The following is a 20672-nucleotide window of genomic DNA, read 5'->3' as shown; positions in this document are numbered from 1 at the left end:
AAAGAAGCCAGATTTAGATATGGCATATAATGTAAGAATTCCATTTCACATCATGCAGAGCCTGTTCATATAAATAATTTATTATAATTTACCGGTTTTTCGCAGTTATTCATACTGGGAAAATGGAGTAGGTTTGGCCGGGAAATCTCGGTAACCCAGTTCCTGTTATTCAACCCTAATCCACACCATCTTCAAATATGAAATAAGGCACTTTAAACTTTGAGAGGATGTTTGAAGAGAAAGGGAGGGAGGGAGAGGGCGACAGTGTGCGCACGTGAGAGAGCTGTTTCATTTGTGGCGAGAGAGTGGATGATTTTCTTTGCTATAGAGAATAAGATGGAAATGGGTAAGACGCTTTATAGTAAAAAAAATTATACCATTATGATCTCTGCACCGGGTGCTTTAACTTTTCACTCAGACTGATGCTTCATTTGTAGAAGTAGAGTTTCATGACAAACATGCAATTCTTAATGTCATCTCGATTTTTGTCAATTGCTTTTTACTCATACTTTTTTAGAAACCCCTATGCATTAGAATTGTTGCACTATGTGTGAATAGAGAACATATGAGGGCTAAGTCATGTACTAAATGTCTTCAATAAATCTAATGACTTTCCTTGTTGAAAGTCATACCTGGTCATAGTAGGTGGGAAATTAATGAAAACTGGGGTAACAAATTACCACAATGTAACCTTCTCTTTTTCCCCATTCCATTGGGACATTTCTTGTGAATAATTTATCCAAATAAACAAATAGATATTTAAGGCTTATCTATAGCAGTGCAGTACGCGTGCAAGGTTGCACAAAATATACACGATTTTGCAAGATACTGACTTCCCTTGCAAATAACTTTCAGATAACATCCGTTTCAAATAATCTCTTATAGAAAAGTCTACTAATCAGCACTATATTTAAGATTACAATGTGTCAGAGCCTAAAAGACAATTGGTAATATTTCTTTCTAATTTCAGAAAACTCTACCATGGTATATTCTGATGTGACAACTGGGATGGGCATAATATCTCTGGTTGTCTACTGTGTGGCGTTTGTGCTTGGCCCCACTGGCAACGGCTTGGTGATCTACGTGACGAGCTGCAGGATAAAGAAGAATGTCAACTCTGTTTGGTTCCTCAACCTGGCCTTGGCGGACTTCCTCTTCACTTCCTTTCTGCTCCTCTATATCATCTACATTGCCCGTGATTATGATTGGCCTTTCGGTGACATCCTTTGCAAGTTAAACAGCATGGTGACTATGCTCAACATGTTCGCCAGCATCTTCCTCCTGGCGGCCATCAGTCTGCACCGCTGCCTGTCCACGTGGGTGGTTGTGTGGGCCCATAACAAGTGCACGCCAGGCAGGGCTGAGGTCATCTGTGTGGGGATCTGGTTAGCCTCATTGGTCTGTAGCCTCCCATTCACCATCTTTCGGGAGATCATACACCATGATAATAGGACAATGTGCAGTTATTCAATTCCCCATTCTTCCTACAGGAACTTGGTTGTGTTCCGCTTTCTGCTGGGCTTTCTCATCCCATTCCTGGTCATCATAGGCTCTTACATTGCCATATGGATACGCGCCAGGCGCCTTCAGAAAGGAAGAACGCACAGGTCCCTCCGGATCATCGTCTCCGTTGTCCTGGCCTTCTTCATCTGCTGGATGCCCTTCCACGTCTTCCAGTTTCTGGACTTCATGGAAGAAGACAACCAAGGCCTCAAGCTGGTCGTGCATATAGGGACTCCCCTGTCCGCTAGCCTGGCCTTCCTCAACAGCTGCCTGAACCCCATCCTGTACGTCTTCATGTGTGACGAGTTCCAGAAGAAGCTGCGTCAGTCCGTGTTGCTCGTATTCGAGAATGCTTTTGCAGAGGACCACGGGATGAACTTTGTGTCATCAACACGCTCCCTGAGCTCCCATCTCTCCCGGATCTCCCGTAAGTCTGAGTCTCTGGCTCCAGGAGAAGGAGGACATTTACACCTCACTGGTGACCAGTCTGATAGTAAAGTGTAAACTGAGGTGTGAGATGGGAGACATCTGCAAAAGACAGGGTTAGTACATCTGTATTACAGAGTAATTTGACTGTAGCTGTTGTCATTGTGGTTTTCATGGTGGCAATGAAATCAAATGTATTTTATAAAGCCCTTTTTACATCAGTCGTTGTCACAAATTGCTTTACAGACACCCAGCCTAAAACCGAGAGTTGACTGCTGAAAGGACTCTTTGAAATCTGACCAAAGAAAAACACTTACAAATGTTTTACTTCAGACAACGTTCCTTTTGTGATCCAAAACAAACAGAACATTTATTGCCTATATGTGATAGATATCTTGGACCTATTTCTTCCATGTGGACTGTGTTTCTGACCTGCAGATGACAAGATCCTTCTGAAAAACCCTCTCCCAAAATAACTGCTGTGGAGAAATCATTTGTGGAGAAATTACATTTCAGAAATCAATCAATTGTAAAAACAGCACTGGCAGATATATTATAGCGATGAATAAATTACAATAGCTCTTTACAACGTTTTTTTTTTTTTTTTACAGTTTACATAAAATTTTAGATGTGTGAGAGACTTTTCTTTTGAATGTTTAAACAAAAAAGATTCATAAGAGCACTGCTTGTCTGGGAAACTGGTGATCCTAAAACACAAATATTTACCACTGGAAGCCTGGAATTAATTTAGAGTATTCCGGAATTTAGACAAATGTTGCACACTACTCAACCTGTTTACAAACTTTTCATGACACATTGTTGTGATTGACAACAGACTATATAATGCATTACCAGATATTCTGTAATATGACAAAAAACATGTAATAATTATTTAAAACAGATGAAATTGGGCCCACCAGAAGCATCAACTTACTGAAAGTATTGCTACATTTTTCAAAACGAGGACTTTGGGTCCCTAATTGTGGCAGTATATGGTAGAAATGGGCTCCATGAGGCTCCTCTGACATTGTCACACGTCATGTCCTCCTTGGGGAGAGGACTAGTGCAGCGTCCTGGGGTAGATCACTTGCTCGTGGCTCCTACCTGCTCTATTCTTTTCTCCTCCCTCTGCTGTGGGATACTGCCTGGGGGATTCCCAGCTAGCGGTCGTACATCTCCTTCATCTCTTTCAGGATCTTGATGCTCTCGCTATACCTCAGCTGATTCTTGTTGGACGCTTCTTTCCATCTGAACACAGTTAATAAGATTGATCGCAGCTAGATAAACAATGTTTACTGACAGAATTTGTATCAACTTTTTTTCCAATCAAGATTAAATTCGGTTTAATAGTTGATATTCGACTCCACAATCTATTCATGTCAACAAAGTTATCTTTTGTGATTATTTAGATGCCTTGGACTTACTTTTGCCTGATCTTTTTCCAGCGTTCTATGTGGTTGTATATGAGGGGACCAGACACAAGAGCTGTATCTGTAGACTGGTGACAAAGACAGACAGATTGAAGCAATCCACCGTTTTATTGTGGCAAATATGAAAATGATGGCTAGGCGTAGCAGATGTTATACAGTACCTTGCTGACAATAGGCTTTTCTGTGGATGGGATCCTCAGATTGACAGGATCTCCAGAAGGGTTGAGAGGACAGGAGGTGGGCGGAGGGAGGCGATACACATTCTGTCCCTTACCATTGAGCATGTCTGCAGCCTGGCAAGATTCAGGTGAAAAGTGAGAAAACAAATACTGGACAGAGAGCACTAATGAAAAATATATATTTATGCCCACATTGTGGGCATCTTTGTCCTGCTTTTTGGTTGTGAGCTTACCTCCTCTTCCCCCATGCTGTGTGGGGGGCTTGGGGATGCAGCTCTCTCTCTGACTGCCGGGTTGTTCCTCATCCAGGCCCGGCAAATGGGGTAAAGTGGGGTACTGGTGGTGTACTGGGCCAGGTCCACACTGCGGTCAAACAACTTGATAATGTAGGCATCTAGCAGAGAGGGAGGAGAACAAATGATTGTATATGTAGGTGAATATCTAGAGCTTGAAGGGTAGAGTCAGTGAGTGAGAGAGAAAGGTTTTTAAAAGTCAAATGATCTGTGTTTGGCAGGGGGATTGACATCTGCAGCGGACTTACTTTGTTTATGTTGGTTACTCTCCGTTAAGCTATCATCCATCTCTTTCCGTTTCTTCCTCCGGTGCTGTGGGAACCGTGATGATGGCCTATGACATCAACGACGAGGGAAAGGTAACAGGTCAAGGCCTTTCAGTGTCTAACAGTCAGATGTGTTAAAAAAAAACTCAAATAAGGCTTACCGCTTCCCAGCAGAAGATGGAGACACATCCCTATGGAAGAAACAGGCAATCGGAATTACTACAGAAGTAGTGGAACCACAATAAGCTATTGAGTGAGTCTAAATAGCATACTTCGATTAATATAAAAAGTTGGAATACCAGAGGAAGAAAATAAATGTTAAGGCCATACTTGCTCAGAGACTCTTCTGCCATCTTTGTCTCATCTTCATTTTGCTCCCTGGAAAAACAGCAAAACCAACATTTCCCATCACCTAGGCTTGATTAGATAGTGCACAGCCAATGAAAGGTTCCTGAAGCTGTAAGTTTCAGTGTCAAGACAGTTAATGTACTGTATCTTTCCAAATAAAATAAAAACACCAACCTCTCACTGTCACTCTTCTCTACCAGCCCCTGTAATACTGCATCCAGTCGGCTGCGTGCACCACTCTCCTCTGCATCTGACAAAAATAAATAAACAGTCGACTTTACTTAGGAGAGATATAATAATTCCAGTAGCTAGTGTTAAGTCCCATTGTATCGTCAGCTGAATTGGTTTTTGGTTTTGAAATGTTCACGCGCTCACCTGGCTTCTCAGTCTTGATCTTGACGTGATGCATGATCAGTCTACCCCTTTCACACCGACATTCAGAAATCCCCAAAACAAAATATAAAATACAAGTTAGTTGGTAGCTAGCTACAACGACAAGCTTGCAAAAAAGTTTATGTACAGGGAAACACTGATGCAAAAATATGTAGCTAGATATTAAATGACCCAAGAGGACTGTTGTTGTGCCTGGATGCCGTAGCTAGCTAAAGTAGCTAGTTAACGCAAATTGAAGCAGTCTTTTTTTTGAGTAAGCGTGTGAGACGCATTATTGGAATTATGTCTATTTGATACATAACTTTTCATCAGCAGAAAATTATTGCACAATTAATGTCCAAATGCCACGTATCTATACATAGAACATAGTTTTGTTATCCTCCAACAACTAACTAGCTGCCTGGTTGGTTACCTCGGTGGTCGGATTTGTTTCAGTGGACTTTCCTCTTCCGCGCGCAGGTCGTTTCCTTTCTGCTGGTTGGACAATGTGGAGTCGACTATCATTGGTTCAAATCAATGTCTGTCACTTACCAACTTTTTCTAGATTGGCCAGAATCGATCGTTGACGATAATGATGTTCTCGGTAAAGATAAACTCAAGATTATTGAATCTGTCAAATTGGTGAATAAAAAGTTATCCTGCGAGGAATGTACCATTTACAAAAGAATAACTAATTGTCTAGACTATGTATATGATTTTACTAATCTAACTATTTTATTTCGCCGTTTGGTTGCCCGGTAACTGACAAAAGCCCAAACCGGATGAAAACCCGGAAGGCGCACTATGTTTTCCTTTCATTGAATCAACCCACCCAGGCAGTGATCAAATCGAGATGCTCAAGTAACATTTACATGGAAAGTACGTGCTATAAAAAAAGTATTTAATACGTCATCGATGTCAGTGGTCTAGCCTTTCTAAATGAACAAAAACTGTTTTCAACGGCAATGTTGTTAGTTTGTTATAGGGATAACTTTTTTTTTGCAGTGCCAGCTAATTAGCTAGTTGTCTATTTTCACTCTCTTGTTAAATCAAATGCGTGTGTGCTAGGTATTTACCTGACACACTTTAACACTGTCTCATCCTATGATTATAGCTAAGAGTTGTCTACATGTGGGCTATAACACTTCGTTGCCCAGTGTGTGAGTTGGTGCCGGTGGTACTGTCAACATGAAAGCCAGGTGAGACGTGGAACAAGTAATTAGGAATGCAGAGCTACCTTTTTCAAACCAGAACGATATGTTTTTACCACAATGAAAATTGTCACCTTTTGTCTCTCTTGCTCTCTTAGTGGTGCTGCTCTGTTCACAAGGAAGAATCCCTTCCCGCCAGACCCACCTCTGGGAAAAACCCATTACAACCCTTCACGCACCAAGAAGCTTCCAAAGCAACAGAGAAAAACCGTAAATACTGGACTTCAGGGGCTGTCAGGGTCTTTTCCAAATATACATGCTTCAATACAGTAAATAAATGTATTGTCATTACATCAAACTTGTGCTTTTTTTCCTGGTTTGTCTTTGACCCTGAGCCCTGTTCACCTATCCAGCTGTCCAGCCCTCTTCTCCAGACACACTCACTGAGCCCAGAGGACCAGTGCTTCCTTGGGGCAGCCAACCACTTTGTCCTCTGTTCTCCTCCTGCCACAGAGGCCCAGCCTAGTTTCTTAGAGTCCTGGCCCTCCACTGACCTTGGGTCCTCCCCGGCATCCCCGAACACAGACGCACTGACACGGGACCCAACATCGGGAAAGTCCCTGGTCTCCACTGGGGGAGGAGAGCAGGAAGATTCAGTGTTGGCAAAGTATGCTTAATACTATTTCTAAAATTACATAATGGTAATTTGATTTATTTGTGACATGTCATACAGCATTTGTGATCCTTATGTATGTCTTCATTATAGTGTGTATCATGATATCCACAATAAGCTTGCAGGTGATGAGTTCATAAGATTTTTTTATTGATTTATGGTGTTATGCCCTTTACTTGTCTCATTAGTAACTACAATAATTCCTTTTCCAGGTACATTGAACGCTTTCGCCACGGAAGGCCACAGAGTCGAGAGGTGCGTCAGCAGATGTCGGCAATGGTGGGAGAGGGCCAGCAGCCTTTCTGGTGGCTGTCCTCCTCCCCTCTACCCTCCAGTTCTACACCCACTCAAACCACTGACATAGGTACTTCACTTGGATCATTCATTGTTCTTTACATCTCATTGAAACTCACTAAAAGTTTAGCTGGCTCTATAAAACAAGGACTGTAGTGATTGTTGTGATGCATTTGACCAACTGTCTTGCTCTGCTCTCCATTTCAAATCAAAGTTTATTGGTCAAGTACACAGTTTAGCAGATGTTATAGCGAGTGCAGTGAAAATCTTATGTTACTAGCTCCTAACAATGCAGTCAAATGTCAAACAATTAAATCATGTATTTTTTTAAAGGAAAGAAATCAAGAACGTCAGGACGAATACAATTAACAACCCAAATAGCACTGATTCAAAATTAAATCTATACACTGGATGAATATGTACAGCAGTAGCTATATTAGTGAGATATATCAAGAATCAAGTATTTCAATAAATATGCTGTGTGTATAAAAAGTAAAATACAATGTCTTCTCATTAATTTCCTATTTCTTTATGTACACAGGCCTTTCCCTTAGAAAAGACTCAGCCACCACCCTCAGTCCAGTTGGGCAGTTTCGGGATGGCACCACCCTCTCCCCATGCAGGGGACTCCTTGATCTTAGTGCCATGGTGAGTACATCATCGTTGTGTTCATGCTCCATTTTGGTAAGATTATTTCTGAGATGGTGAGATATATTGGTATTAGACAGGTGAATGTAATTCTGTCAAATGTGCAAGAGCCAGAATGGCTGAGATGTATTAGAAGAAAGACTCCCCATGCAAGGTGCTGCTCCGCAATAATATTTGCATACCAACACCAGACGACATGTTCTGCCCAACCACTGTGTTTATATGAACTAGTTAGAAGCTGTTCCCTTTGATTATGCAACTGTGTTTGGTGCCTTGGTCAAAACACCGCTCCATATCCAGCTTGCTGCATATCCCTGAGGGAATGAGCTAAACTCTATGCAACTGACGTGAGCTTTTATAGAACTGATCCATAAAGCGTGTTCAAAACAGAACCTGCTGAGGGCTCAGTTACACAACATTGTGAATGTTCTAGAATGTTGGTGATAGAAATGGTTGCGGGAGATGATGCCTCTGGTGCACTCACTGGCCTCTTTCTTTCTGATCCCCTGGCAGGGCCTGTCAGACTCTTCTCACGGTGACCTTGGAGACTCCGAGATACTGCATCTGCAGGAGAAGGCCAGTAGACTCCTTCACAAAAGGTAGATATGCTGGGAGGAATGGAATACACTGAGCAGGGTTGGGGGCAATTAAATGTAATTCAGTCAGTTGCAATGAGGAGAATTGGATTACTCTTACAAAAACTAAATGTTATGTTTTCAGTGAGCACTCACTCAGTAGTGGATCTATTCCCATCAGCTCTGAGGGCCTGGGCTGCTCCAATTTTTCCTCCCCTGTGAGCATAGATGAGCCAGTCCGAAGGCCTATAGTTACCAGTCTTATCGACTCAACCACTGGTGAGCCTTGGGGTTGGGAAGTTCAAAACATCTGATTTGCATGAATTTTCCCTTGTCTCAACCACATGATATTACTTTTTCAAACTCCCAGAGCCACTCTTATTCTGTGCTCTTGCCACGTACCTTATTTCTCATGGTCACGATTTAGTTTCCTTTTGCAACTTTCTTTATTCTCACTTTATCTGAATAAACATATTGCAGTAACTCTTCTTGTGCAACTGCTTCCTCAAGTTGTGGGGAACCTAAGCTCAGCAGACCTCTATGCTGGAACCGTGCCCAAACCGTCTGTGGTTGGTCCCCCGGACCCCCGCACACGCCCAGAGGAGGATATCCTGTTTCAGTGGCGTCTGAGGAGAAAGATGGAGCAGGCCAGTCAGTGGGTTCAGTCAAACCCACAGCAGGGTTACACCCTTCATCAGCACTCTGTGAGCTGTCAGGCTCACAAGGTACTTACCCCCTTGTCTACTACACCTGCTATTTGAAAGAGGTTTTGAAGTCTCTTTGAAATGTCTGCCATTGTGTGGTAGTATTTTCCAATGCATTTAGCGAATCACAGATCATATGATTTGATTTGTTCCCCTTCGTTAGGTACAGCGGAATCCTCTCCCTGCCTATTCCTCTCATAGAGTTGCCCCCTCCCTCCCCATCACCAGCCCCACCGTCTCTAAGTTGCAGCCGGATGCCCCTGTCCGTCCCCACATGCACCTCCTCTGTGACATCCTTTCTTGTACCGCTCAGCCCCACTCCCCTCCACCCAGCCACCAGAGGAGCCCAAAGAGGAGTGAGGTCTCTGGGTCCGACCGGACCGTCAGGCACCCCAAAGCCCAGTTCAGCTCCACAGACACCTCCACTGAGGAGCCCACTAGTAAACATGAGTCCTCTCCACCACTGCCCGCCTTGTCTGTGACCACAGAGGAAGAGTGGGCAGTTCAACAGAGGAGAACCGAGAGGACAAAAAAGGAGACACTACAGAAGGAGAGGAGTGAGAAGCGGACAGGGCCGTCCTGCAGAAAGAAGAAATTAGCCAGGTATGACCTGTATCTAAGAGGGGTGACAGTTTGACTGAATGACATGTGGCCCAGTCTGTAAACTCAATGACAATATCTCTGTAGGTGTCACGTTGGTGACAGGGACCATGCTGAGAGGCCCAGCTATGCAGATTGGAGTGTGAGCCAACACTACACCAGAGGTAAAGACCGGGTCATCCCATGGAGGGAGGAGCCCAGCAGAGACTGGGGGCAACAGGAAAGGGGGCCGGGGGTAGTGAGAGAGGGCTGCCCTGGAGATCGTGCTCCACCACCCTCTCCCATACACAGCGCCCTGGGACAGGTCAGTTAACACCGTGGGTCATCAGCATCACTGACGCTAGATGCCATTAACACATTGAAGAAAGGCTGTTATGAATTTCAGTGTTACAATAATATTAATTTACTTTATTCATTTATCCAGGTTAGTTTAATTTAAATAAAGATATTAGCTGAGTAAAGCATATTAATTTACCTTGGCAGGTAGTTTCAGAGGTACTGTTCCTGACCACGGACTCCCCGGACCCGCCCAGAACCCCTGTGTCCTCTGACTCTCCCAGATATGTGCCCCCGCAGTCCCCCGCCCCGCCTCTCAGTGTACAGCATCCACGGGAGGTTGTAGCTCAGCTGCTTCAGGAGGCTGAAGGTGAGACTGCTTGGTGCAGTGGGGACTGATGACCTTAATTCTAGGTAGCAGAGGTGGAATAAACTCTGGCCGTGTAATAGTGTGTATATATAGCCTCTAGTCAAGTTCCACCGGGACTGAATCCTAACTTGAACTTTTTCCTGAATATCCCATTCCTATACATACATTTCTTACTCTAAATAATAAGTTAGGATTTTGCCCTAAATGCTAAAGGGGTCTTTTGGGTGGCATAACAATTGAGTGATGCCATAGTCCTCTCTGTTACAGGAGTACATTGACCGTGTGGACCAGTGCCAGTTATCTATTTTCACTTCACCTTGCTGGTGTTCATGTGTACATTTATGGCTATTTATACCTGTGTACAGTTAACATGTGCTCTAATATAACACATTATGAACTCCTGGCATAGCTTTGCTAGAAAGTAGCTAAAGTTACAACAAAAATTATCGGTAATGTAATCAAATTCTCCTAAAGTTACTTTTGTTATCTGCACAGTGACATTTTAACTGCATATATTTTCCCCCTTAAGATTCAGACGAGCAGGAGTTTAAAGATGACCCCTTACTGAAGGTCTTAAGGCAGCAGAGGAAGTGGGTGAAGGAGCAAATCGGGTAAAGAACTGGTATATGTTCCCTAGATACAGTACATCCTTCGTCATTTATTTATTTTACTCATTAAGATAATGAACTTAAAATGTAATTACAGTGCCTTATGAAAGTATTCACTTTTATCCACATTTTGTGTTATAGCCTGAATTTAATATGGATAAAATTGAGATTTGTTTTTTGGTCACTAGCCTGCACAATACCCCATAGTGTCAAAGTGGAATTATGTTATTAGAAATCTTTACAAATTAAAAGCTGAAAATGTCTTGCGTCAAGTATTCAAGCCCTTTGTCATGGCAAGCCTAAATAAATTCAGGAGTAAAAATATGCTTAACAAGTCACATAATAAATTGCATGGTTTCACTGTGCAATAAAAGTGGTTAGCATGATTTTTGAATGACTACCTCTATGTACCCCACACAAACAATAATCTTTAAGGTACCTCAATCGAGCAGTGAATTTCAAACACAGATTCGACCACAATGGCCAGGGAGGTTTTCCAATGCCTCGCAAAGAAGGGTACCTATTGGTAGATGGGTAAACAAAGAAGAATAGGAAAAAAGCAGACATTGAGTGTTCCTTTGAGCATTGTGAAGTTATTAATTACACTTTGGATGGTGTATCAATAAGAGACACTACAAAGATACAGGTGTCCTTCCTAACTCAGTTGCTGGAGAGGAAGGAAACCGCTCAGGGATTTCATCACGATGCCAATGGTGACAGTTAGTTTAATGGCTGTGATAGGAAATTCCATGGGATGGATCAACCATATTGTAGCTACTCCACAATTCTAACCTACATGACCGAGTCAAAATAAGGAAGTCTGTATAGAATAAAAAATATTCCAAAACATACATAATGTTTGCAATAAGGCATTGAAGTAAAACTGCAAAAAATGTGGCAAAGCAATTCACTCTTTGTCCTGAATACAAAGTGCTATGTTTGGGGCAAATCCAACACGTTACTGAGTACCATTCTCCATATCTTCAAGCATAGTGGTGGCTGCATCATGTTATGAGTATGCTTGTAATTGTTAAGGACTGGGTAGTTTTTCAGGATAAAAAAAAAATGTAATGGAGCAGGCAAAATCCTAGAGTGAAAACTTGGTTTGGTTGCTTTCCACCAGACACTGGGAGATTAATGAACCTGACAGTAACCTAAAACACAAGGCCAAATCTACACGAGTTGGTTACCAAGAAGACGGTGAATGGCCGAGTAACAATTTTGAATTAAATCTACTTGATAATCTATGGAAAGCCTTGAAAAAGTTTCTCGCAATGATCAACAACCAATTTGACAGTTTGAAACATTTTGAAAAGCATAATTGACCAATGTTACCTAATCCAGGTGTGAAAAGCTATTAGAGACTTACCCAGAAAGATTCACAGCTGTAATCACTGTCAAAGGTGCTTCTACAAGTTTCTGTATTTCATTTTCAATAAATGTGAATTCAGGCTGTAACACAACAAAATGTGGAATACGTCCAGGGGTATGAATACTTTCTGAAGGCACAGCCTTATTCTAAAAAGGATTAAATAAAAAAAATGTATCAATCTACACACACTATCCCATAATGACAAATCAAAAACTGGTTTTTAGAACCGGACAATGACCCTAAGCACACAGCCAAGACAATGCAGGAGTGGCTTCAGGACAAGTCTCTGAATGTCCTTGAGTGGCCCAGCCAGAGCCCGGAATTGAACCTGTTCGAACATCTCGGGAAAGACCTGAAAATAACTGTGCAGTGACCCATCCAGCCAGACGGAGCTTGAGAGGATCTGCAGAGAAGAATGAGAGAAACTCGCCAAATACAGGTGTGCCAAGCTTGCAGCGTCAAACCCAAGAAGACTCGAGGCTATAATCGCTGCCAAAGTACTTCAACAAAGTACTGAGTAAAGGGTCTGAATACTTTTGTGATTGAGATTTTATTTTATTTTTTGCAAACATTTCTAAAAACCTATTTTCTTTGTCATTATGGAGTATTGTGTAGGTGGGGGGGACGACGACAATTTAATCCATTTTAGAATAAGGCTGTAACATAACAAAATGTGGAAAAAGTCAAGGTGTCTGAATACATTCCGAATACACTGTATAGTTATATCATGTTATGCTGATTGTTTTGTCTTTGGAGTAAAATCTTACATTTTATTTTATAACATTGCAGACCCATATGATTCCTAGAGTGATATAATATTTGGCTATGCAAAGTGTTGAAGCAACCTTAGAACATGCTCTAAAAACATGTTTTTTCTTTCAGCGAGGTGGACTCGCTGTTGGATGAATTCCAGGAAGAGTGAGCACTGGTGGTGTGCACACATGGAACAAAAACAACCAATCAATTCAACAGCATTTTTATTTTTGTACAAAAATATATAGTGCATTTATTTTGAACTAATTCTCTTCTTACAATAAATAGTTAGAAAATATACAACAACCTTACTGTTGGGTTTTGTGAACATACTTGATAAACATTTACTCATGACTTAGAGGGCATTAGACACTCCACACAATACAAATCAACATTTTCAATGTTTTTATATCATATTTACAATGAACGGTTCCATAAAAACATTTTAAGATTGAGTTAAATGGGATTCTTTAGGATGAGGGATGCTTTTAAATACGGAATCTGTCCTGTTAATATGTACAAACCTCAGAGAGAGAGAGCAGGGAATTTTAATGGTGTGATGGCGTAGTTAATGGGTGTTTTGGTACAGGCAGGCACCAGTTCCTTGGTGAGTGTTTGATATGTCTGTTGGAGGAGAGTGCTTGTATTTTTGTGTGTGCATAGTTTACCAAGCTACCAATTACTTCACACTGGAAGAAGTTAAGCTACAATAAAGTTACCCTTAACTACATTTTTATTTTCTTTAACTCAAATGAATTTGAAAAGAGTTCACTACATCAAACTACTTTGTGATAAATTATCATATTTAAGTTTGAAATGTCAGACTACAAATTGCAAGAACTGTTCACTCTGGAGTAAGATGTTAACAGAATGTGTAATTTAGCCTATTAAACAACTAGTTTTCAAGTGAGAACTAGAAAGGAGTAATACTGAAAAATAAAGGAAATTATTGCTTACTACACCCATAATGAATTTTCTATTTGCAAATAAAAGTAGTGTAAACCCAGTAGTTGGATACACTGCTACATGGCAAAAAAAGAAGTTAACTACTAAATACTACCAAGATTTGAACTGCCACCATCTACTGCAAAATGTAGTTAAATTACTAGTTGAACTACATGTAGTGTACTACTCCCCAACACTGGTTCCTATGGATTGTGTTTGTTCCTAGGGTGTGTATGCTCATGATTCTGAGTGGGACAGGTGTCCGGAGTTCTCCCCCTGCAGCATAGGGGCAGATATGATGAGGATGCTTTCAGGTGACACAGCCGACTACTGAGCCATGGAGGCCACTCCCTCTGGAATCCTGTAGCGCCGGTTGAACTATCGCGTCACCACCCCCGACCCATCCTGCAAACACACGTTTATAGTGAACACAGTGAGGAATGCTCATTTTCAGGCTAACAAGTGGTCTGGTTTCCAGTCTGGTCGGTAGTTGGTTGAAGCAGAAACGGACTGCATAGTAACCAGGCTATATTCAATGTCTGTCATCACAAACTATGGAAATGTGATTATGAATAGAGAACAACTTTTGCATAATACATGCAACATAGTAGTTGCTTACTTTTTTCTCTTTGTGTTTCCCTTGGACCTACACAAAGTCTCCTGTCACCTTGACCATCAGCTCCTCTGGGTTGAAGTGTTTCACATCAACCTGAACTGTGAATCTACTGTGGTCACAACACACCTGGCAACAGGGGAAGATACCCAATATTACTACTCAAATTGACACTATTGCTGCTCTATTACTGCTGGTTTAATCTACTTCTATGTAATTATATTCAAACGATAAGAAAATGCAAGAGCACCTGCCATAAATGGGCATTCATTAAAATGTCAGTAGAATATAGAAAGTAAAACACAAAATTCATTAATCAAGGCTACCTCATTGATACAGAACAAAGTCATGAAAAATGAATCTAAAAATGGTTTTATCAGTGAGAGATTAGAGCACTGCATGCATGCAGTGTAACGGGAATAAACCTACCTGTGCAGGGCCAGTGTGCTCTGTCATTAGGGTGAGCAGCTCCGACGGCGTGAATGAGTACAGCCCGAATGTCCCGTTCAGCCCGGGAAGAAGAGGCGGTAGGACCCTCTCCCATGCGATACCACTGGCTGGAAAACCGGGTGTCAGATCGAAGACTTTCACACCCATATTGGCCGATGATGTTACAAATATTCTAGGCCACAGAAAGAAATAGCAAATGGGAAAAATGATAGTCCAATAAATGTAGGTCTATACGAGAAAATATTAGCCAAATAGAAGTTGTTAAAATGAAGCAAGAAATAATTAAACTATAAAATACCCGCTGCTTCACTGCTGAGGTTCAGAAAGTGATTGATTCGTAAAGGCTACCGCGATGGTTTTTATAGTCCTTGTCAAATCTGGAACATTGCAGTAAATAATACCAAATCCGCTTGACCCTCAAAGACCTTTCAAATTGTTGGTGGGAAGGGTCACAGTGTAAAATCACAGAGACGCAGAAGTCGTTAGCGTTTACCGTTATGAGATGCCTGCAAATCGTATTATGTTCTGACTGCCAATAGGATGGATTGCTGCGTCCGTGTATCTGACTCTGGCCTTTTCCCTGACATAAATTGTGGAAGTGCCAGTTAAGGTCTGTATTTATGATAGCAGGAGTTACATAATGAGGCATGGAACTTCGCTGTGGGGCACCCTGGATTGCTTTGGATTCACCACCAGACACCCTGAGAATTATGATTTTATTTTAGTTGTGATCAAAGGCTTCGATAGAATAGGCACCTGCCTTATTAAGGAACACTCCTCCCTATCATATGAACCTATATATGAGGAAATGTTACCATATTATCCATTAAAATCATATCGCTTTTTTTAACTGTTACAATCCTCCTTCAAAATCATATCGCTTTTTCATTTAATTTGAGATCATTTGTATGCATTATACAATTTCACTTTCTAAGAGTTTTTTGCTGTATTTTATCCAGTACTTTCCGGGATTGTCTGTTTAAAAATTACATCAAAGGGGTGAACCCCCCAAACAGTGCATCCGTGCCAGACAGCATGTGACAGTAAAGGGTGATATGCCGCGTTCAAGTGTTAGTCAGAACTAGGAAACTCGTAAATGTCTGATTTGATAACTGATTTCATGCGGCACGTGTACTGTATACTGTAACCACGACCAGTTAGCAAGTCGGGAATTTGAGTTTCCTAGTTCCGACTACCACGTAAACGTGGCAATATTCACATGCCAGTGTATGCGTGATAATAGGAATGTTTCCATCTCATGCACCTTTTTAATTAACCTAACATAGTTGTTTTCCTTGACACCTGTTGGGAGCTCTGGTGGAGCCCCTTTTGGTGATTTGGCAATTGGCATTCAACACAGCCAAAAGCGGTAATCTGAATACAGTGTTCTGCCAGGCAACAGTTCAGACTCTTCCTTCTAGGGATACACTGCATAACGGACTGGACTGCTCAATAATTGCTGTTACAGATTCCTTGAAAAGTTATTAGATATTGCAATTTTATTTTCTGACAGGCTTAAAATGATTATCCATTAACCTATAACCGTATAAACGGTGTTTATCCCGGGTTAATAATTGGGGAATGGGGATTATTATCTTCTACCTCCCCTTATTAAACAGAGGTTGAACAAGGTCACAAACATTGTCAATGTCACACCATGTAAAGATATTTTCCCAAACACTGGAAATTAAAGATGTTACAATATTTATTTTATAGGTCTACATACTTCAGATTTTTCTGTTACATTGTTTATGTAACGATCTTTTGATCAATGTGAAGCAGGTGTTAAGCACACTAATCTTCAATCACATTGGCATATATTTGAAAAATTATTCAATATTTTTATAATTCTGTAATTTCTAGAGATAGAAATCCCAAAGAGAGGGATGAACAAATCCGTGACTAATGTTGGCCAGTCTCCCCGAGCCACTTTGTCCTGGAGAGGAATGGGGGCTTATTAAAAGTACCTTATAATAATTAGGTCATTATGACATGCAGGGTGAACATCATGTTCTACAATTACACTGACACCACATGCACAACAATGTCATATAAGCCTCCAGCATGTCACAGGTCTTAGCACCTCATCGATTGGGTATCTTATGGCCATCCATCACACACATCTGATTTGGGTTTACATCCACTGCCTCTTGACCCTATTTAGAGCAGACAGTTGTGTGACTTATACAACCCTGGCACTCAATGGACATGTGTTAAGTACTGGAGCTGGTGGGATGACGTGTCTGCCATGGCATTGGTTGGTAATAGAAGTAGTCTTTGACTGAGTACCTAAAAACAGCATCAACCATGATCCTGAAGTGAGGAGGGGTGGTACATTTGCTACAGAGGCTTGAGTTTCATAATAAGAGATTGGCCAAAGGAGGACCTCATTTTTTTCATTTTTACCTTTATTTAACTAGGCAAGTCAGTTAAGAACAAATTCTTATTTTCAATGACAGCCTAGGAACAGTGGGTTAACTGCCTGTTCAGGGGCAGAACGACAGATTTGTAGTACCTTGTCAGCTCGGGGATTTGAACTTGCAACCTTTCAATTACTAGTCCAACACTCTAACCACTAGGCTACCCTGCCACCCCATTTAAGGACTTAATCATAATGCTGCAATCATAAAGTACTTTACTGGCTAATATCTCATCACTGTTGGAATGGTTTACACTGTGAGAGTACAAAGGAGAATATGAATAAATGATCTGGAATAAGTATGTTGTTATCGTGAGCAGTGTTACACAAATACTGACTTACTAAACACAAAGCTAATTGGATATTGTTATCAAAAGGAGCCAAATGTCTAATGAAATGAACACTAGACCACGATCTAGCATATAAGCTCAAAACTTTATTACAGCAAATAAAAAAAGCATACACTTCTATTTAATTTAGAATGTTTATGAATTTGCCATTTATTTTTGTCATACATACCATTCGCCTGTTTAACCTTCCAAATTTACTCAAACGTGTTGAGACATCCACACACTACACACAATTTGGGGAAAAAGGTGCAGTGTTCACAAGACATCTTCCCACTCATTAAAGCCCAGAAAAAAATTACTATGATTATCCATTGAGATCAACTACACATTTAACTATTTCAACCTGTTAGATTTGTCTATTAATTCTGTCATGGTCAAGTTTTATACAGTAGGAAGCTTTCTTGTTTCCCGCCTTGTCTGTCTCAGGGAATGCCAAGTGGAATGGTGAAGGAGAGGTAGTCGCCCACCTCACCCCATTCTGCTCTGAAGTGTTGGAATATGGTTATCCATGTGGTGAGTACTGCAACCCACAGTAGCAACCCCAGCCCTGAACGCTTTACATCTGAAAGAGAGATGTAATTTATTGTAATCATGTTTGCATAGAAACTGCATGCTTTACTAATACAAAGCCAACTTTGTTTTAGCTGGATCATCTTATCTCATCATGGATCATAGGCCTACAGCTCATAAGACACACAACCTGTAACATAAATGTATTATTTATCCAGTATGTGGATGAGCCACAGCAAACCTGGACAACTAATAATTTGTACAGGAATCTTTAGCTATATTAATTCACAGAACTTTATCTGTGTACTCACATGTTTTGATCTGGAGTTGTTCAGTATATGTTGGCTTTACAAAGGCCTCTTTGAAAAACCACACCACATTCACCAGCCACAGGAATGGAAGGAATGCAAATCCCCCTGAGAGAGAGAAAGTCATTACAGTATTACTACACACGCACACACACATACATTTGAAGTCTACATACACTTAGGTTGGAGTCATTAAAACGTGTTTTTCAACCACTGTATATACAAACAACGTTGTGAAAACATCAATTCACAACACTAACATTGGGTAGTTCATGATTTCACATGGCTTATAATTAGAGCACAACACTTGGTAGTTCACTTACCTAAATAGTATTTCCTGCAGAGGGTGAGTTTCTCCTCATTTGGAAGGCGCTCTAGGTTCATGTCGATTTCCTGTTATTTCCCCCTTAGTATTGACAGCTTTTCAAAGAGACCTTGAAGTACGAAGGAAGAGTATAAAAGTGAGAGGGTCTTTTGAAGCTCTAGACTGGCACATGTCGGCTTCGTGGAGCTGCCCGTCTGTAAAATGAGGGTGCCCCCTATAGATAAGAGTGGAACAAGTCTTGTGTTTCCACCCAACTTTTGCCTGGCTATCTTCCCAGATTACACGATAAAATAACATTTAAACACCAATTTTGCTAACTATTTAAGTATTTTAAGGGGAAATGTGTAGGCTAGTAGCTAAGTTTTGCAGTCGAAAATACTGCGTGCTGGATGGCTAACAATATATACTACAATGTTAACAGCAAGTGTCCTCTATAGGAACCGCTATTACAGAAAAGACAGCATTAATAATATTTTCCGAGGCTTTTACCTGTAATCTTTAATTAAATAGATGTCAAATAGCTCTAAATTGCTTGACAAATTGACGTTAAACAGCTCAAAACATCAACACAAAAGAGCATTTCAACTCGTTCCTTTCCGCTTCCTGCTCCAGTTTTCTGAAGCGGGGGATGTGACATCCATCCGGCCCCCCGCCAGTTCATTGTGGGTAATGTAGTTCAGATAGCGTAAATAGAAACGTATGTTTTGGCATTTAAATGTAAATATATTTCAACAATGTAATTCACTTTTGCTCGTAGTAAATCACCCATGATTTCTGACAGTGCAGATTATCTGAATTGCCATGCAAAAGATAAGCAAAATATGTGCCTTGCCTTTGCAAAATTACTGTTAACCCGCCTGTGTTATTCTGGGAATATTTTCCATCAATGAAGTTTACTACAATATACAACCACAATTCTCTTCTTATCAATGCAAAAAATATAGGCATAGACTTGTGGATGTTTTCAATTCTTATTTTCAAATTATGTTTCGAGCTTGATTCAGGTGCATTGACTCTCTTCTTCTCAAATTATGTTTAGAGCTTGATTTAAGTGCATAGACTCTCTCTCATGTAAGGAGCGTGTACATAATGTACAGTGGTTCATTCAGTATGATCATATCAGAAGACGAGGACATGCCGCTCGGCCACTGAGGAATAGGGACAAGCCTAAACATCTTGGTACAGCGGTAGATGGCCATTCACAAAATGTGTATTTTTTTTTGCATGGAGGGAAGCTGGGCCTTGTAGTTACTTATCAATAATTGTAATGACTGTAATCAAACGATGATCGAACAATGTGTCCTTTGTTTAATATCAAATGGGTTTATTACTTGCATTACATATTGCATTGTACACACCACTCCTATAAATTCCAATCATAATTTAAATAAAGATTTGCCATTTACCCTGTGAAGCTTTTCTTGGACTTACTTCATTTCCCGGCAGCCTTGCGGGGTCCCCCCTCCCTTTCTCGCGCCTTCCCTCTTGTCTCACCTCAAGTTGCTATCGGTGTTGTTTTTGAAGCTATGATGGCGGCAGCGGGATGCGGATCAGCAACCGCGGCTGCCATAGGAGGCCAAGTTGGTACTGCTGCACCCCGAGGTCGCTTTCCTGGTCGGCCTTGGTCGTCTCGCAGCCGCTTGCGTTCTGAGAAGCGATGGCAACTCGACCGATCAGGGGCAGAAGCTGACGATGTGACTAATGCTGGAGGCCCAAGGCCCACAAGCCTGGTTATCTCGTTAAACGAGGACCAGTCTCACTTGCGTTTACTTGGGATAGAGTCGAACCACAAGAGCTTAGCGGAGGCTGGGTACAGCTCAAGTGGGAGCGAAGAGGTGAGAGCCCAAATCGCTGCTGGAGTTAGTATATTTTTGCTTCTTTTATCATGTCATTTTGGTTACCTGTGTTGGT

The 20672-nt window shown here is 41.2% G+C and overlaps 5 protein-coding genes and 1 pseudogene across 11 annotated transcripts in view; 3 read left to right on the top strand and 3 right to left on the bottom strand.

Moving 5' to 3' along the window:
* Window positions 1–67: 67 nt before the first annotated feature.
* Window positions 68–3283, top strand: LOC109907092 (C3a anaphylatoxin chemotactic receptor). Its single transcript, XM_031802924.1, has one exon. The coding sequence runs from the start codon at window positions 982–984 to the stop codon at window positions 2005–2007; it is 1026 nt and encodes a 341-aa protein (XP_031658784.1). The 5' UTR covers window positions 68–981; the 3' UTR covers window positions 2008–3283.
* Window positions 2252–5379, bottom strand: LOC109907137 (protein lin-37 homolog). Of its 3 annotated transcripts, none has more exons than XM_020504928.2 (10): window positions 5251–5379; window positions 4821–4867; window positions 4620–4689; window positions 4428–4475; window positions 4259–4288; window positions 4080–4165; window positions 3772–3932; window positions 3521–3652; window positions 3354–3427; window positions 2252–3177 (listed from the first exon to the last, which is right to left on the bottom strand). In XM_020504928.2, exons 1-10 carry the CDS (start codon window positions 5340–5342, stop codon window positions 3090–3092), a joined length of 828 nt encoding a protein of 275 aa, XP_020360517.1. In that variant the 5' UTR covers window positions 5343–5379; the 3' UTR covers window positions 2252–3089. The 3 variants fall into 3 exon arrangements, with proteins under 3 accessions (XP_020360517.1, XP_020360508.1, XP_031658828.1); XM_020504919.2 differs by having other exon boundaries at window positions 4620–4695; window positions 5251–5375; XM_031802968.1 differs by lacking the exon at window positions 5251–5379 and adding an exon at window positions 5010–5244 and having other exon boundaries at window positions 4620–4695.
* Window positions 5379–13571, top strand: proser3 (proline and serine rich 3). 2 transcript variants are annotated; one of them, XM_020504777.2, is made up of 14 exons: window positions 5379–5696; window positions 5932–6016; window positions 6127–6238; window positions 6382–6635; window positions 6854–7005; window positions 7477–7583; window positions 8097–8182; window positions 8340–8437; window positions 8669–8883; window positions 9026–9465; window positions 9550–9766; window positions 9946–10108; window positions 10638–10719; window positions 12971–13571. In XM_020504777.2, the coding sequence occupies exons 2-14, from the start codon at window positions 6006–6008 to the stop codon at window positions 13008–13010; spliced, it is 1977 nt and encodes a 658-aa protein (XP_020360366.1). In that variant the 5' UTR covers window positions 5379–5696; window positions 5932–6005; the 3' UTR covers window positions 13011–13571. The 2 variants fall into 2 exon arrangements, with proteins under 2 accessions (XP_020360366.1, XP_020360361.1); XM_020504772.2 differs by having other exon boundaries at window positions 5395–5696; window positions 8304–8437.
* Window positions 13049–15422, bottom strand: LOC109907176 (alpha-crystallin B chain-like; annotated as a pseudogene).
* Window positions 15423–17684: 2262 nt separating this feature from the next.
* Window positions 17685–19386, bottom strand: LOC109900877 (gamma-secretase subunit PEN-2). The gene is made up of 4 exons (XM_020496754.2): window positions 19251–19386; window positions 18760–18870; window positions 18440–18544; window positions 17685–18180 (listed from the first exon to the last, which is right to left on the bottom strand). Exons 2-4 carry the CDS (start codon window positions 18818–18820, stop codon window positions 18041–18043), a joined length of 306 nt encoding a protein of 101 aa, XP_020352343.2. The 5' UTR covers window positions 18821–18870; window positions 19251–19386; the 3' UTR covers window positions 17685–18040.
* An 851-nt stretch (window positions 19387–20237) lies between these two features.
* The window catches only part of LOC109900891 (histone-lysine N-methyltransferase 2A), a 78840-nt gene continuing 78405 nt past the window's right edge, over window positions 20238–20672 (top strand). For 2 of the 4 annotated variants that reach the window (XM_031802674.1, XM_031802677.1), the window contains exon 1: window positions 20238–20620. In XM_031802674.1, coding sequence (XP_031658534.1) covers window positions 20288–20620 — 333 coding nt within the window. In that variant the 5' untranslated portion in view covers window positions 20238–20287. The remainder of the gene's footprint in view (window positions 20621–20672) is intronic. The other 2 variants (XM_031802681.1, XM_031802689.1) reach the window with 2 other exon arrangements.

This window comes from Oncorhynchus kisutch, linkage group LG2 (genome assembly GCF_002021735.2).
Source record: "Oncorhynchus kisutch isolate 150728-3 linkage group LG2, Okis_V2, whole genome shotgun sequence".
Taxonomy (NCBI): Eukaryota; Metazoa; Chordata; class Actinopteri; order Salmoniformes; family Salmonidae; genus Oncorhynchus; species Oncorhynchus kisutch.
This window is presented reverse-complemented; position numbering and strand designations above follow the sequence as displayed.

Coding starts and splice junctions, on each gene's coding strand:
- LOC109907137 (XM_020504919.2), bottom strand. CDS start 5,342: ATGATAGTCGACTCCACATTGTCCAACCAGCAGAAAGGAAACGACCTG. Junction 4,868..5,250: donor AAACAAATCCGACCACCGAG/GTAACCAACCAG, acceptor TCGGTGTGAAAG/GGGTAGACTGATCATGCATC. Junction 4,166..4,258: donor CCATCTTCTGCTGGGAAGCG/GTAAGCCTTATT, acceptor TTGATGTCATAG/GCCATCATCACGGTTCCCAC.
- proser3 (XM_020504772.2), top strand. Junction 6,636..6,853: donor GAAGATTCAGTGTTGGCAAA/GTATGCTTAATA, acceptor TTCCTTTTCCAG/GTACATTGAACGCTTTCGCC. Junction 9,767..9,945: donor TACACAGCGCCCTGGGACAG/GTCAGTTAACAC, acceptor TTACCTTGGCAG/GTAGTTTCAGAGGTACTGTT.
- LOC109900877 (XM_020496754.2), bottom strand. CDS start 18,820: ATGAACCTAGAGCGCCTTCCAAATGAGGAGAAACTCACCCTCTGCAGG. Junction 18,545..18,759: donor CTGCAGGAAATACTATTTAG/GTAAGTGAACTA, acceptor TCTCTCTCTCAG/GGGGATTTGCATTCCTTCCA. Junction 18,181..18,439: donor ACAACTCCAGATCAAAACAT/GTGAGTACACAG, acceptor TCTCTCTTTCAG/ATGTAAAGCGTTCAGGGCTG.
- LOC109907092 (XM_031802924.1), top strand. CDS start 982: ATGGTATATTCTGATGTGACAACTGGGATGGGCATAATATCTCTGGTT.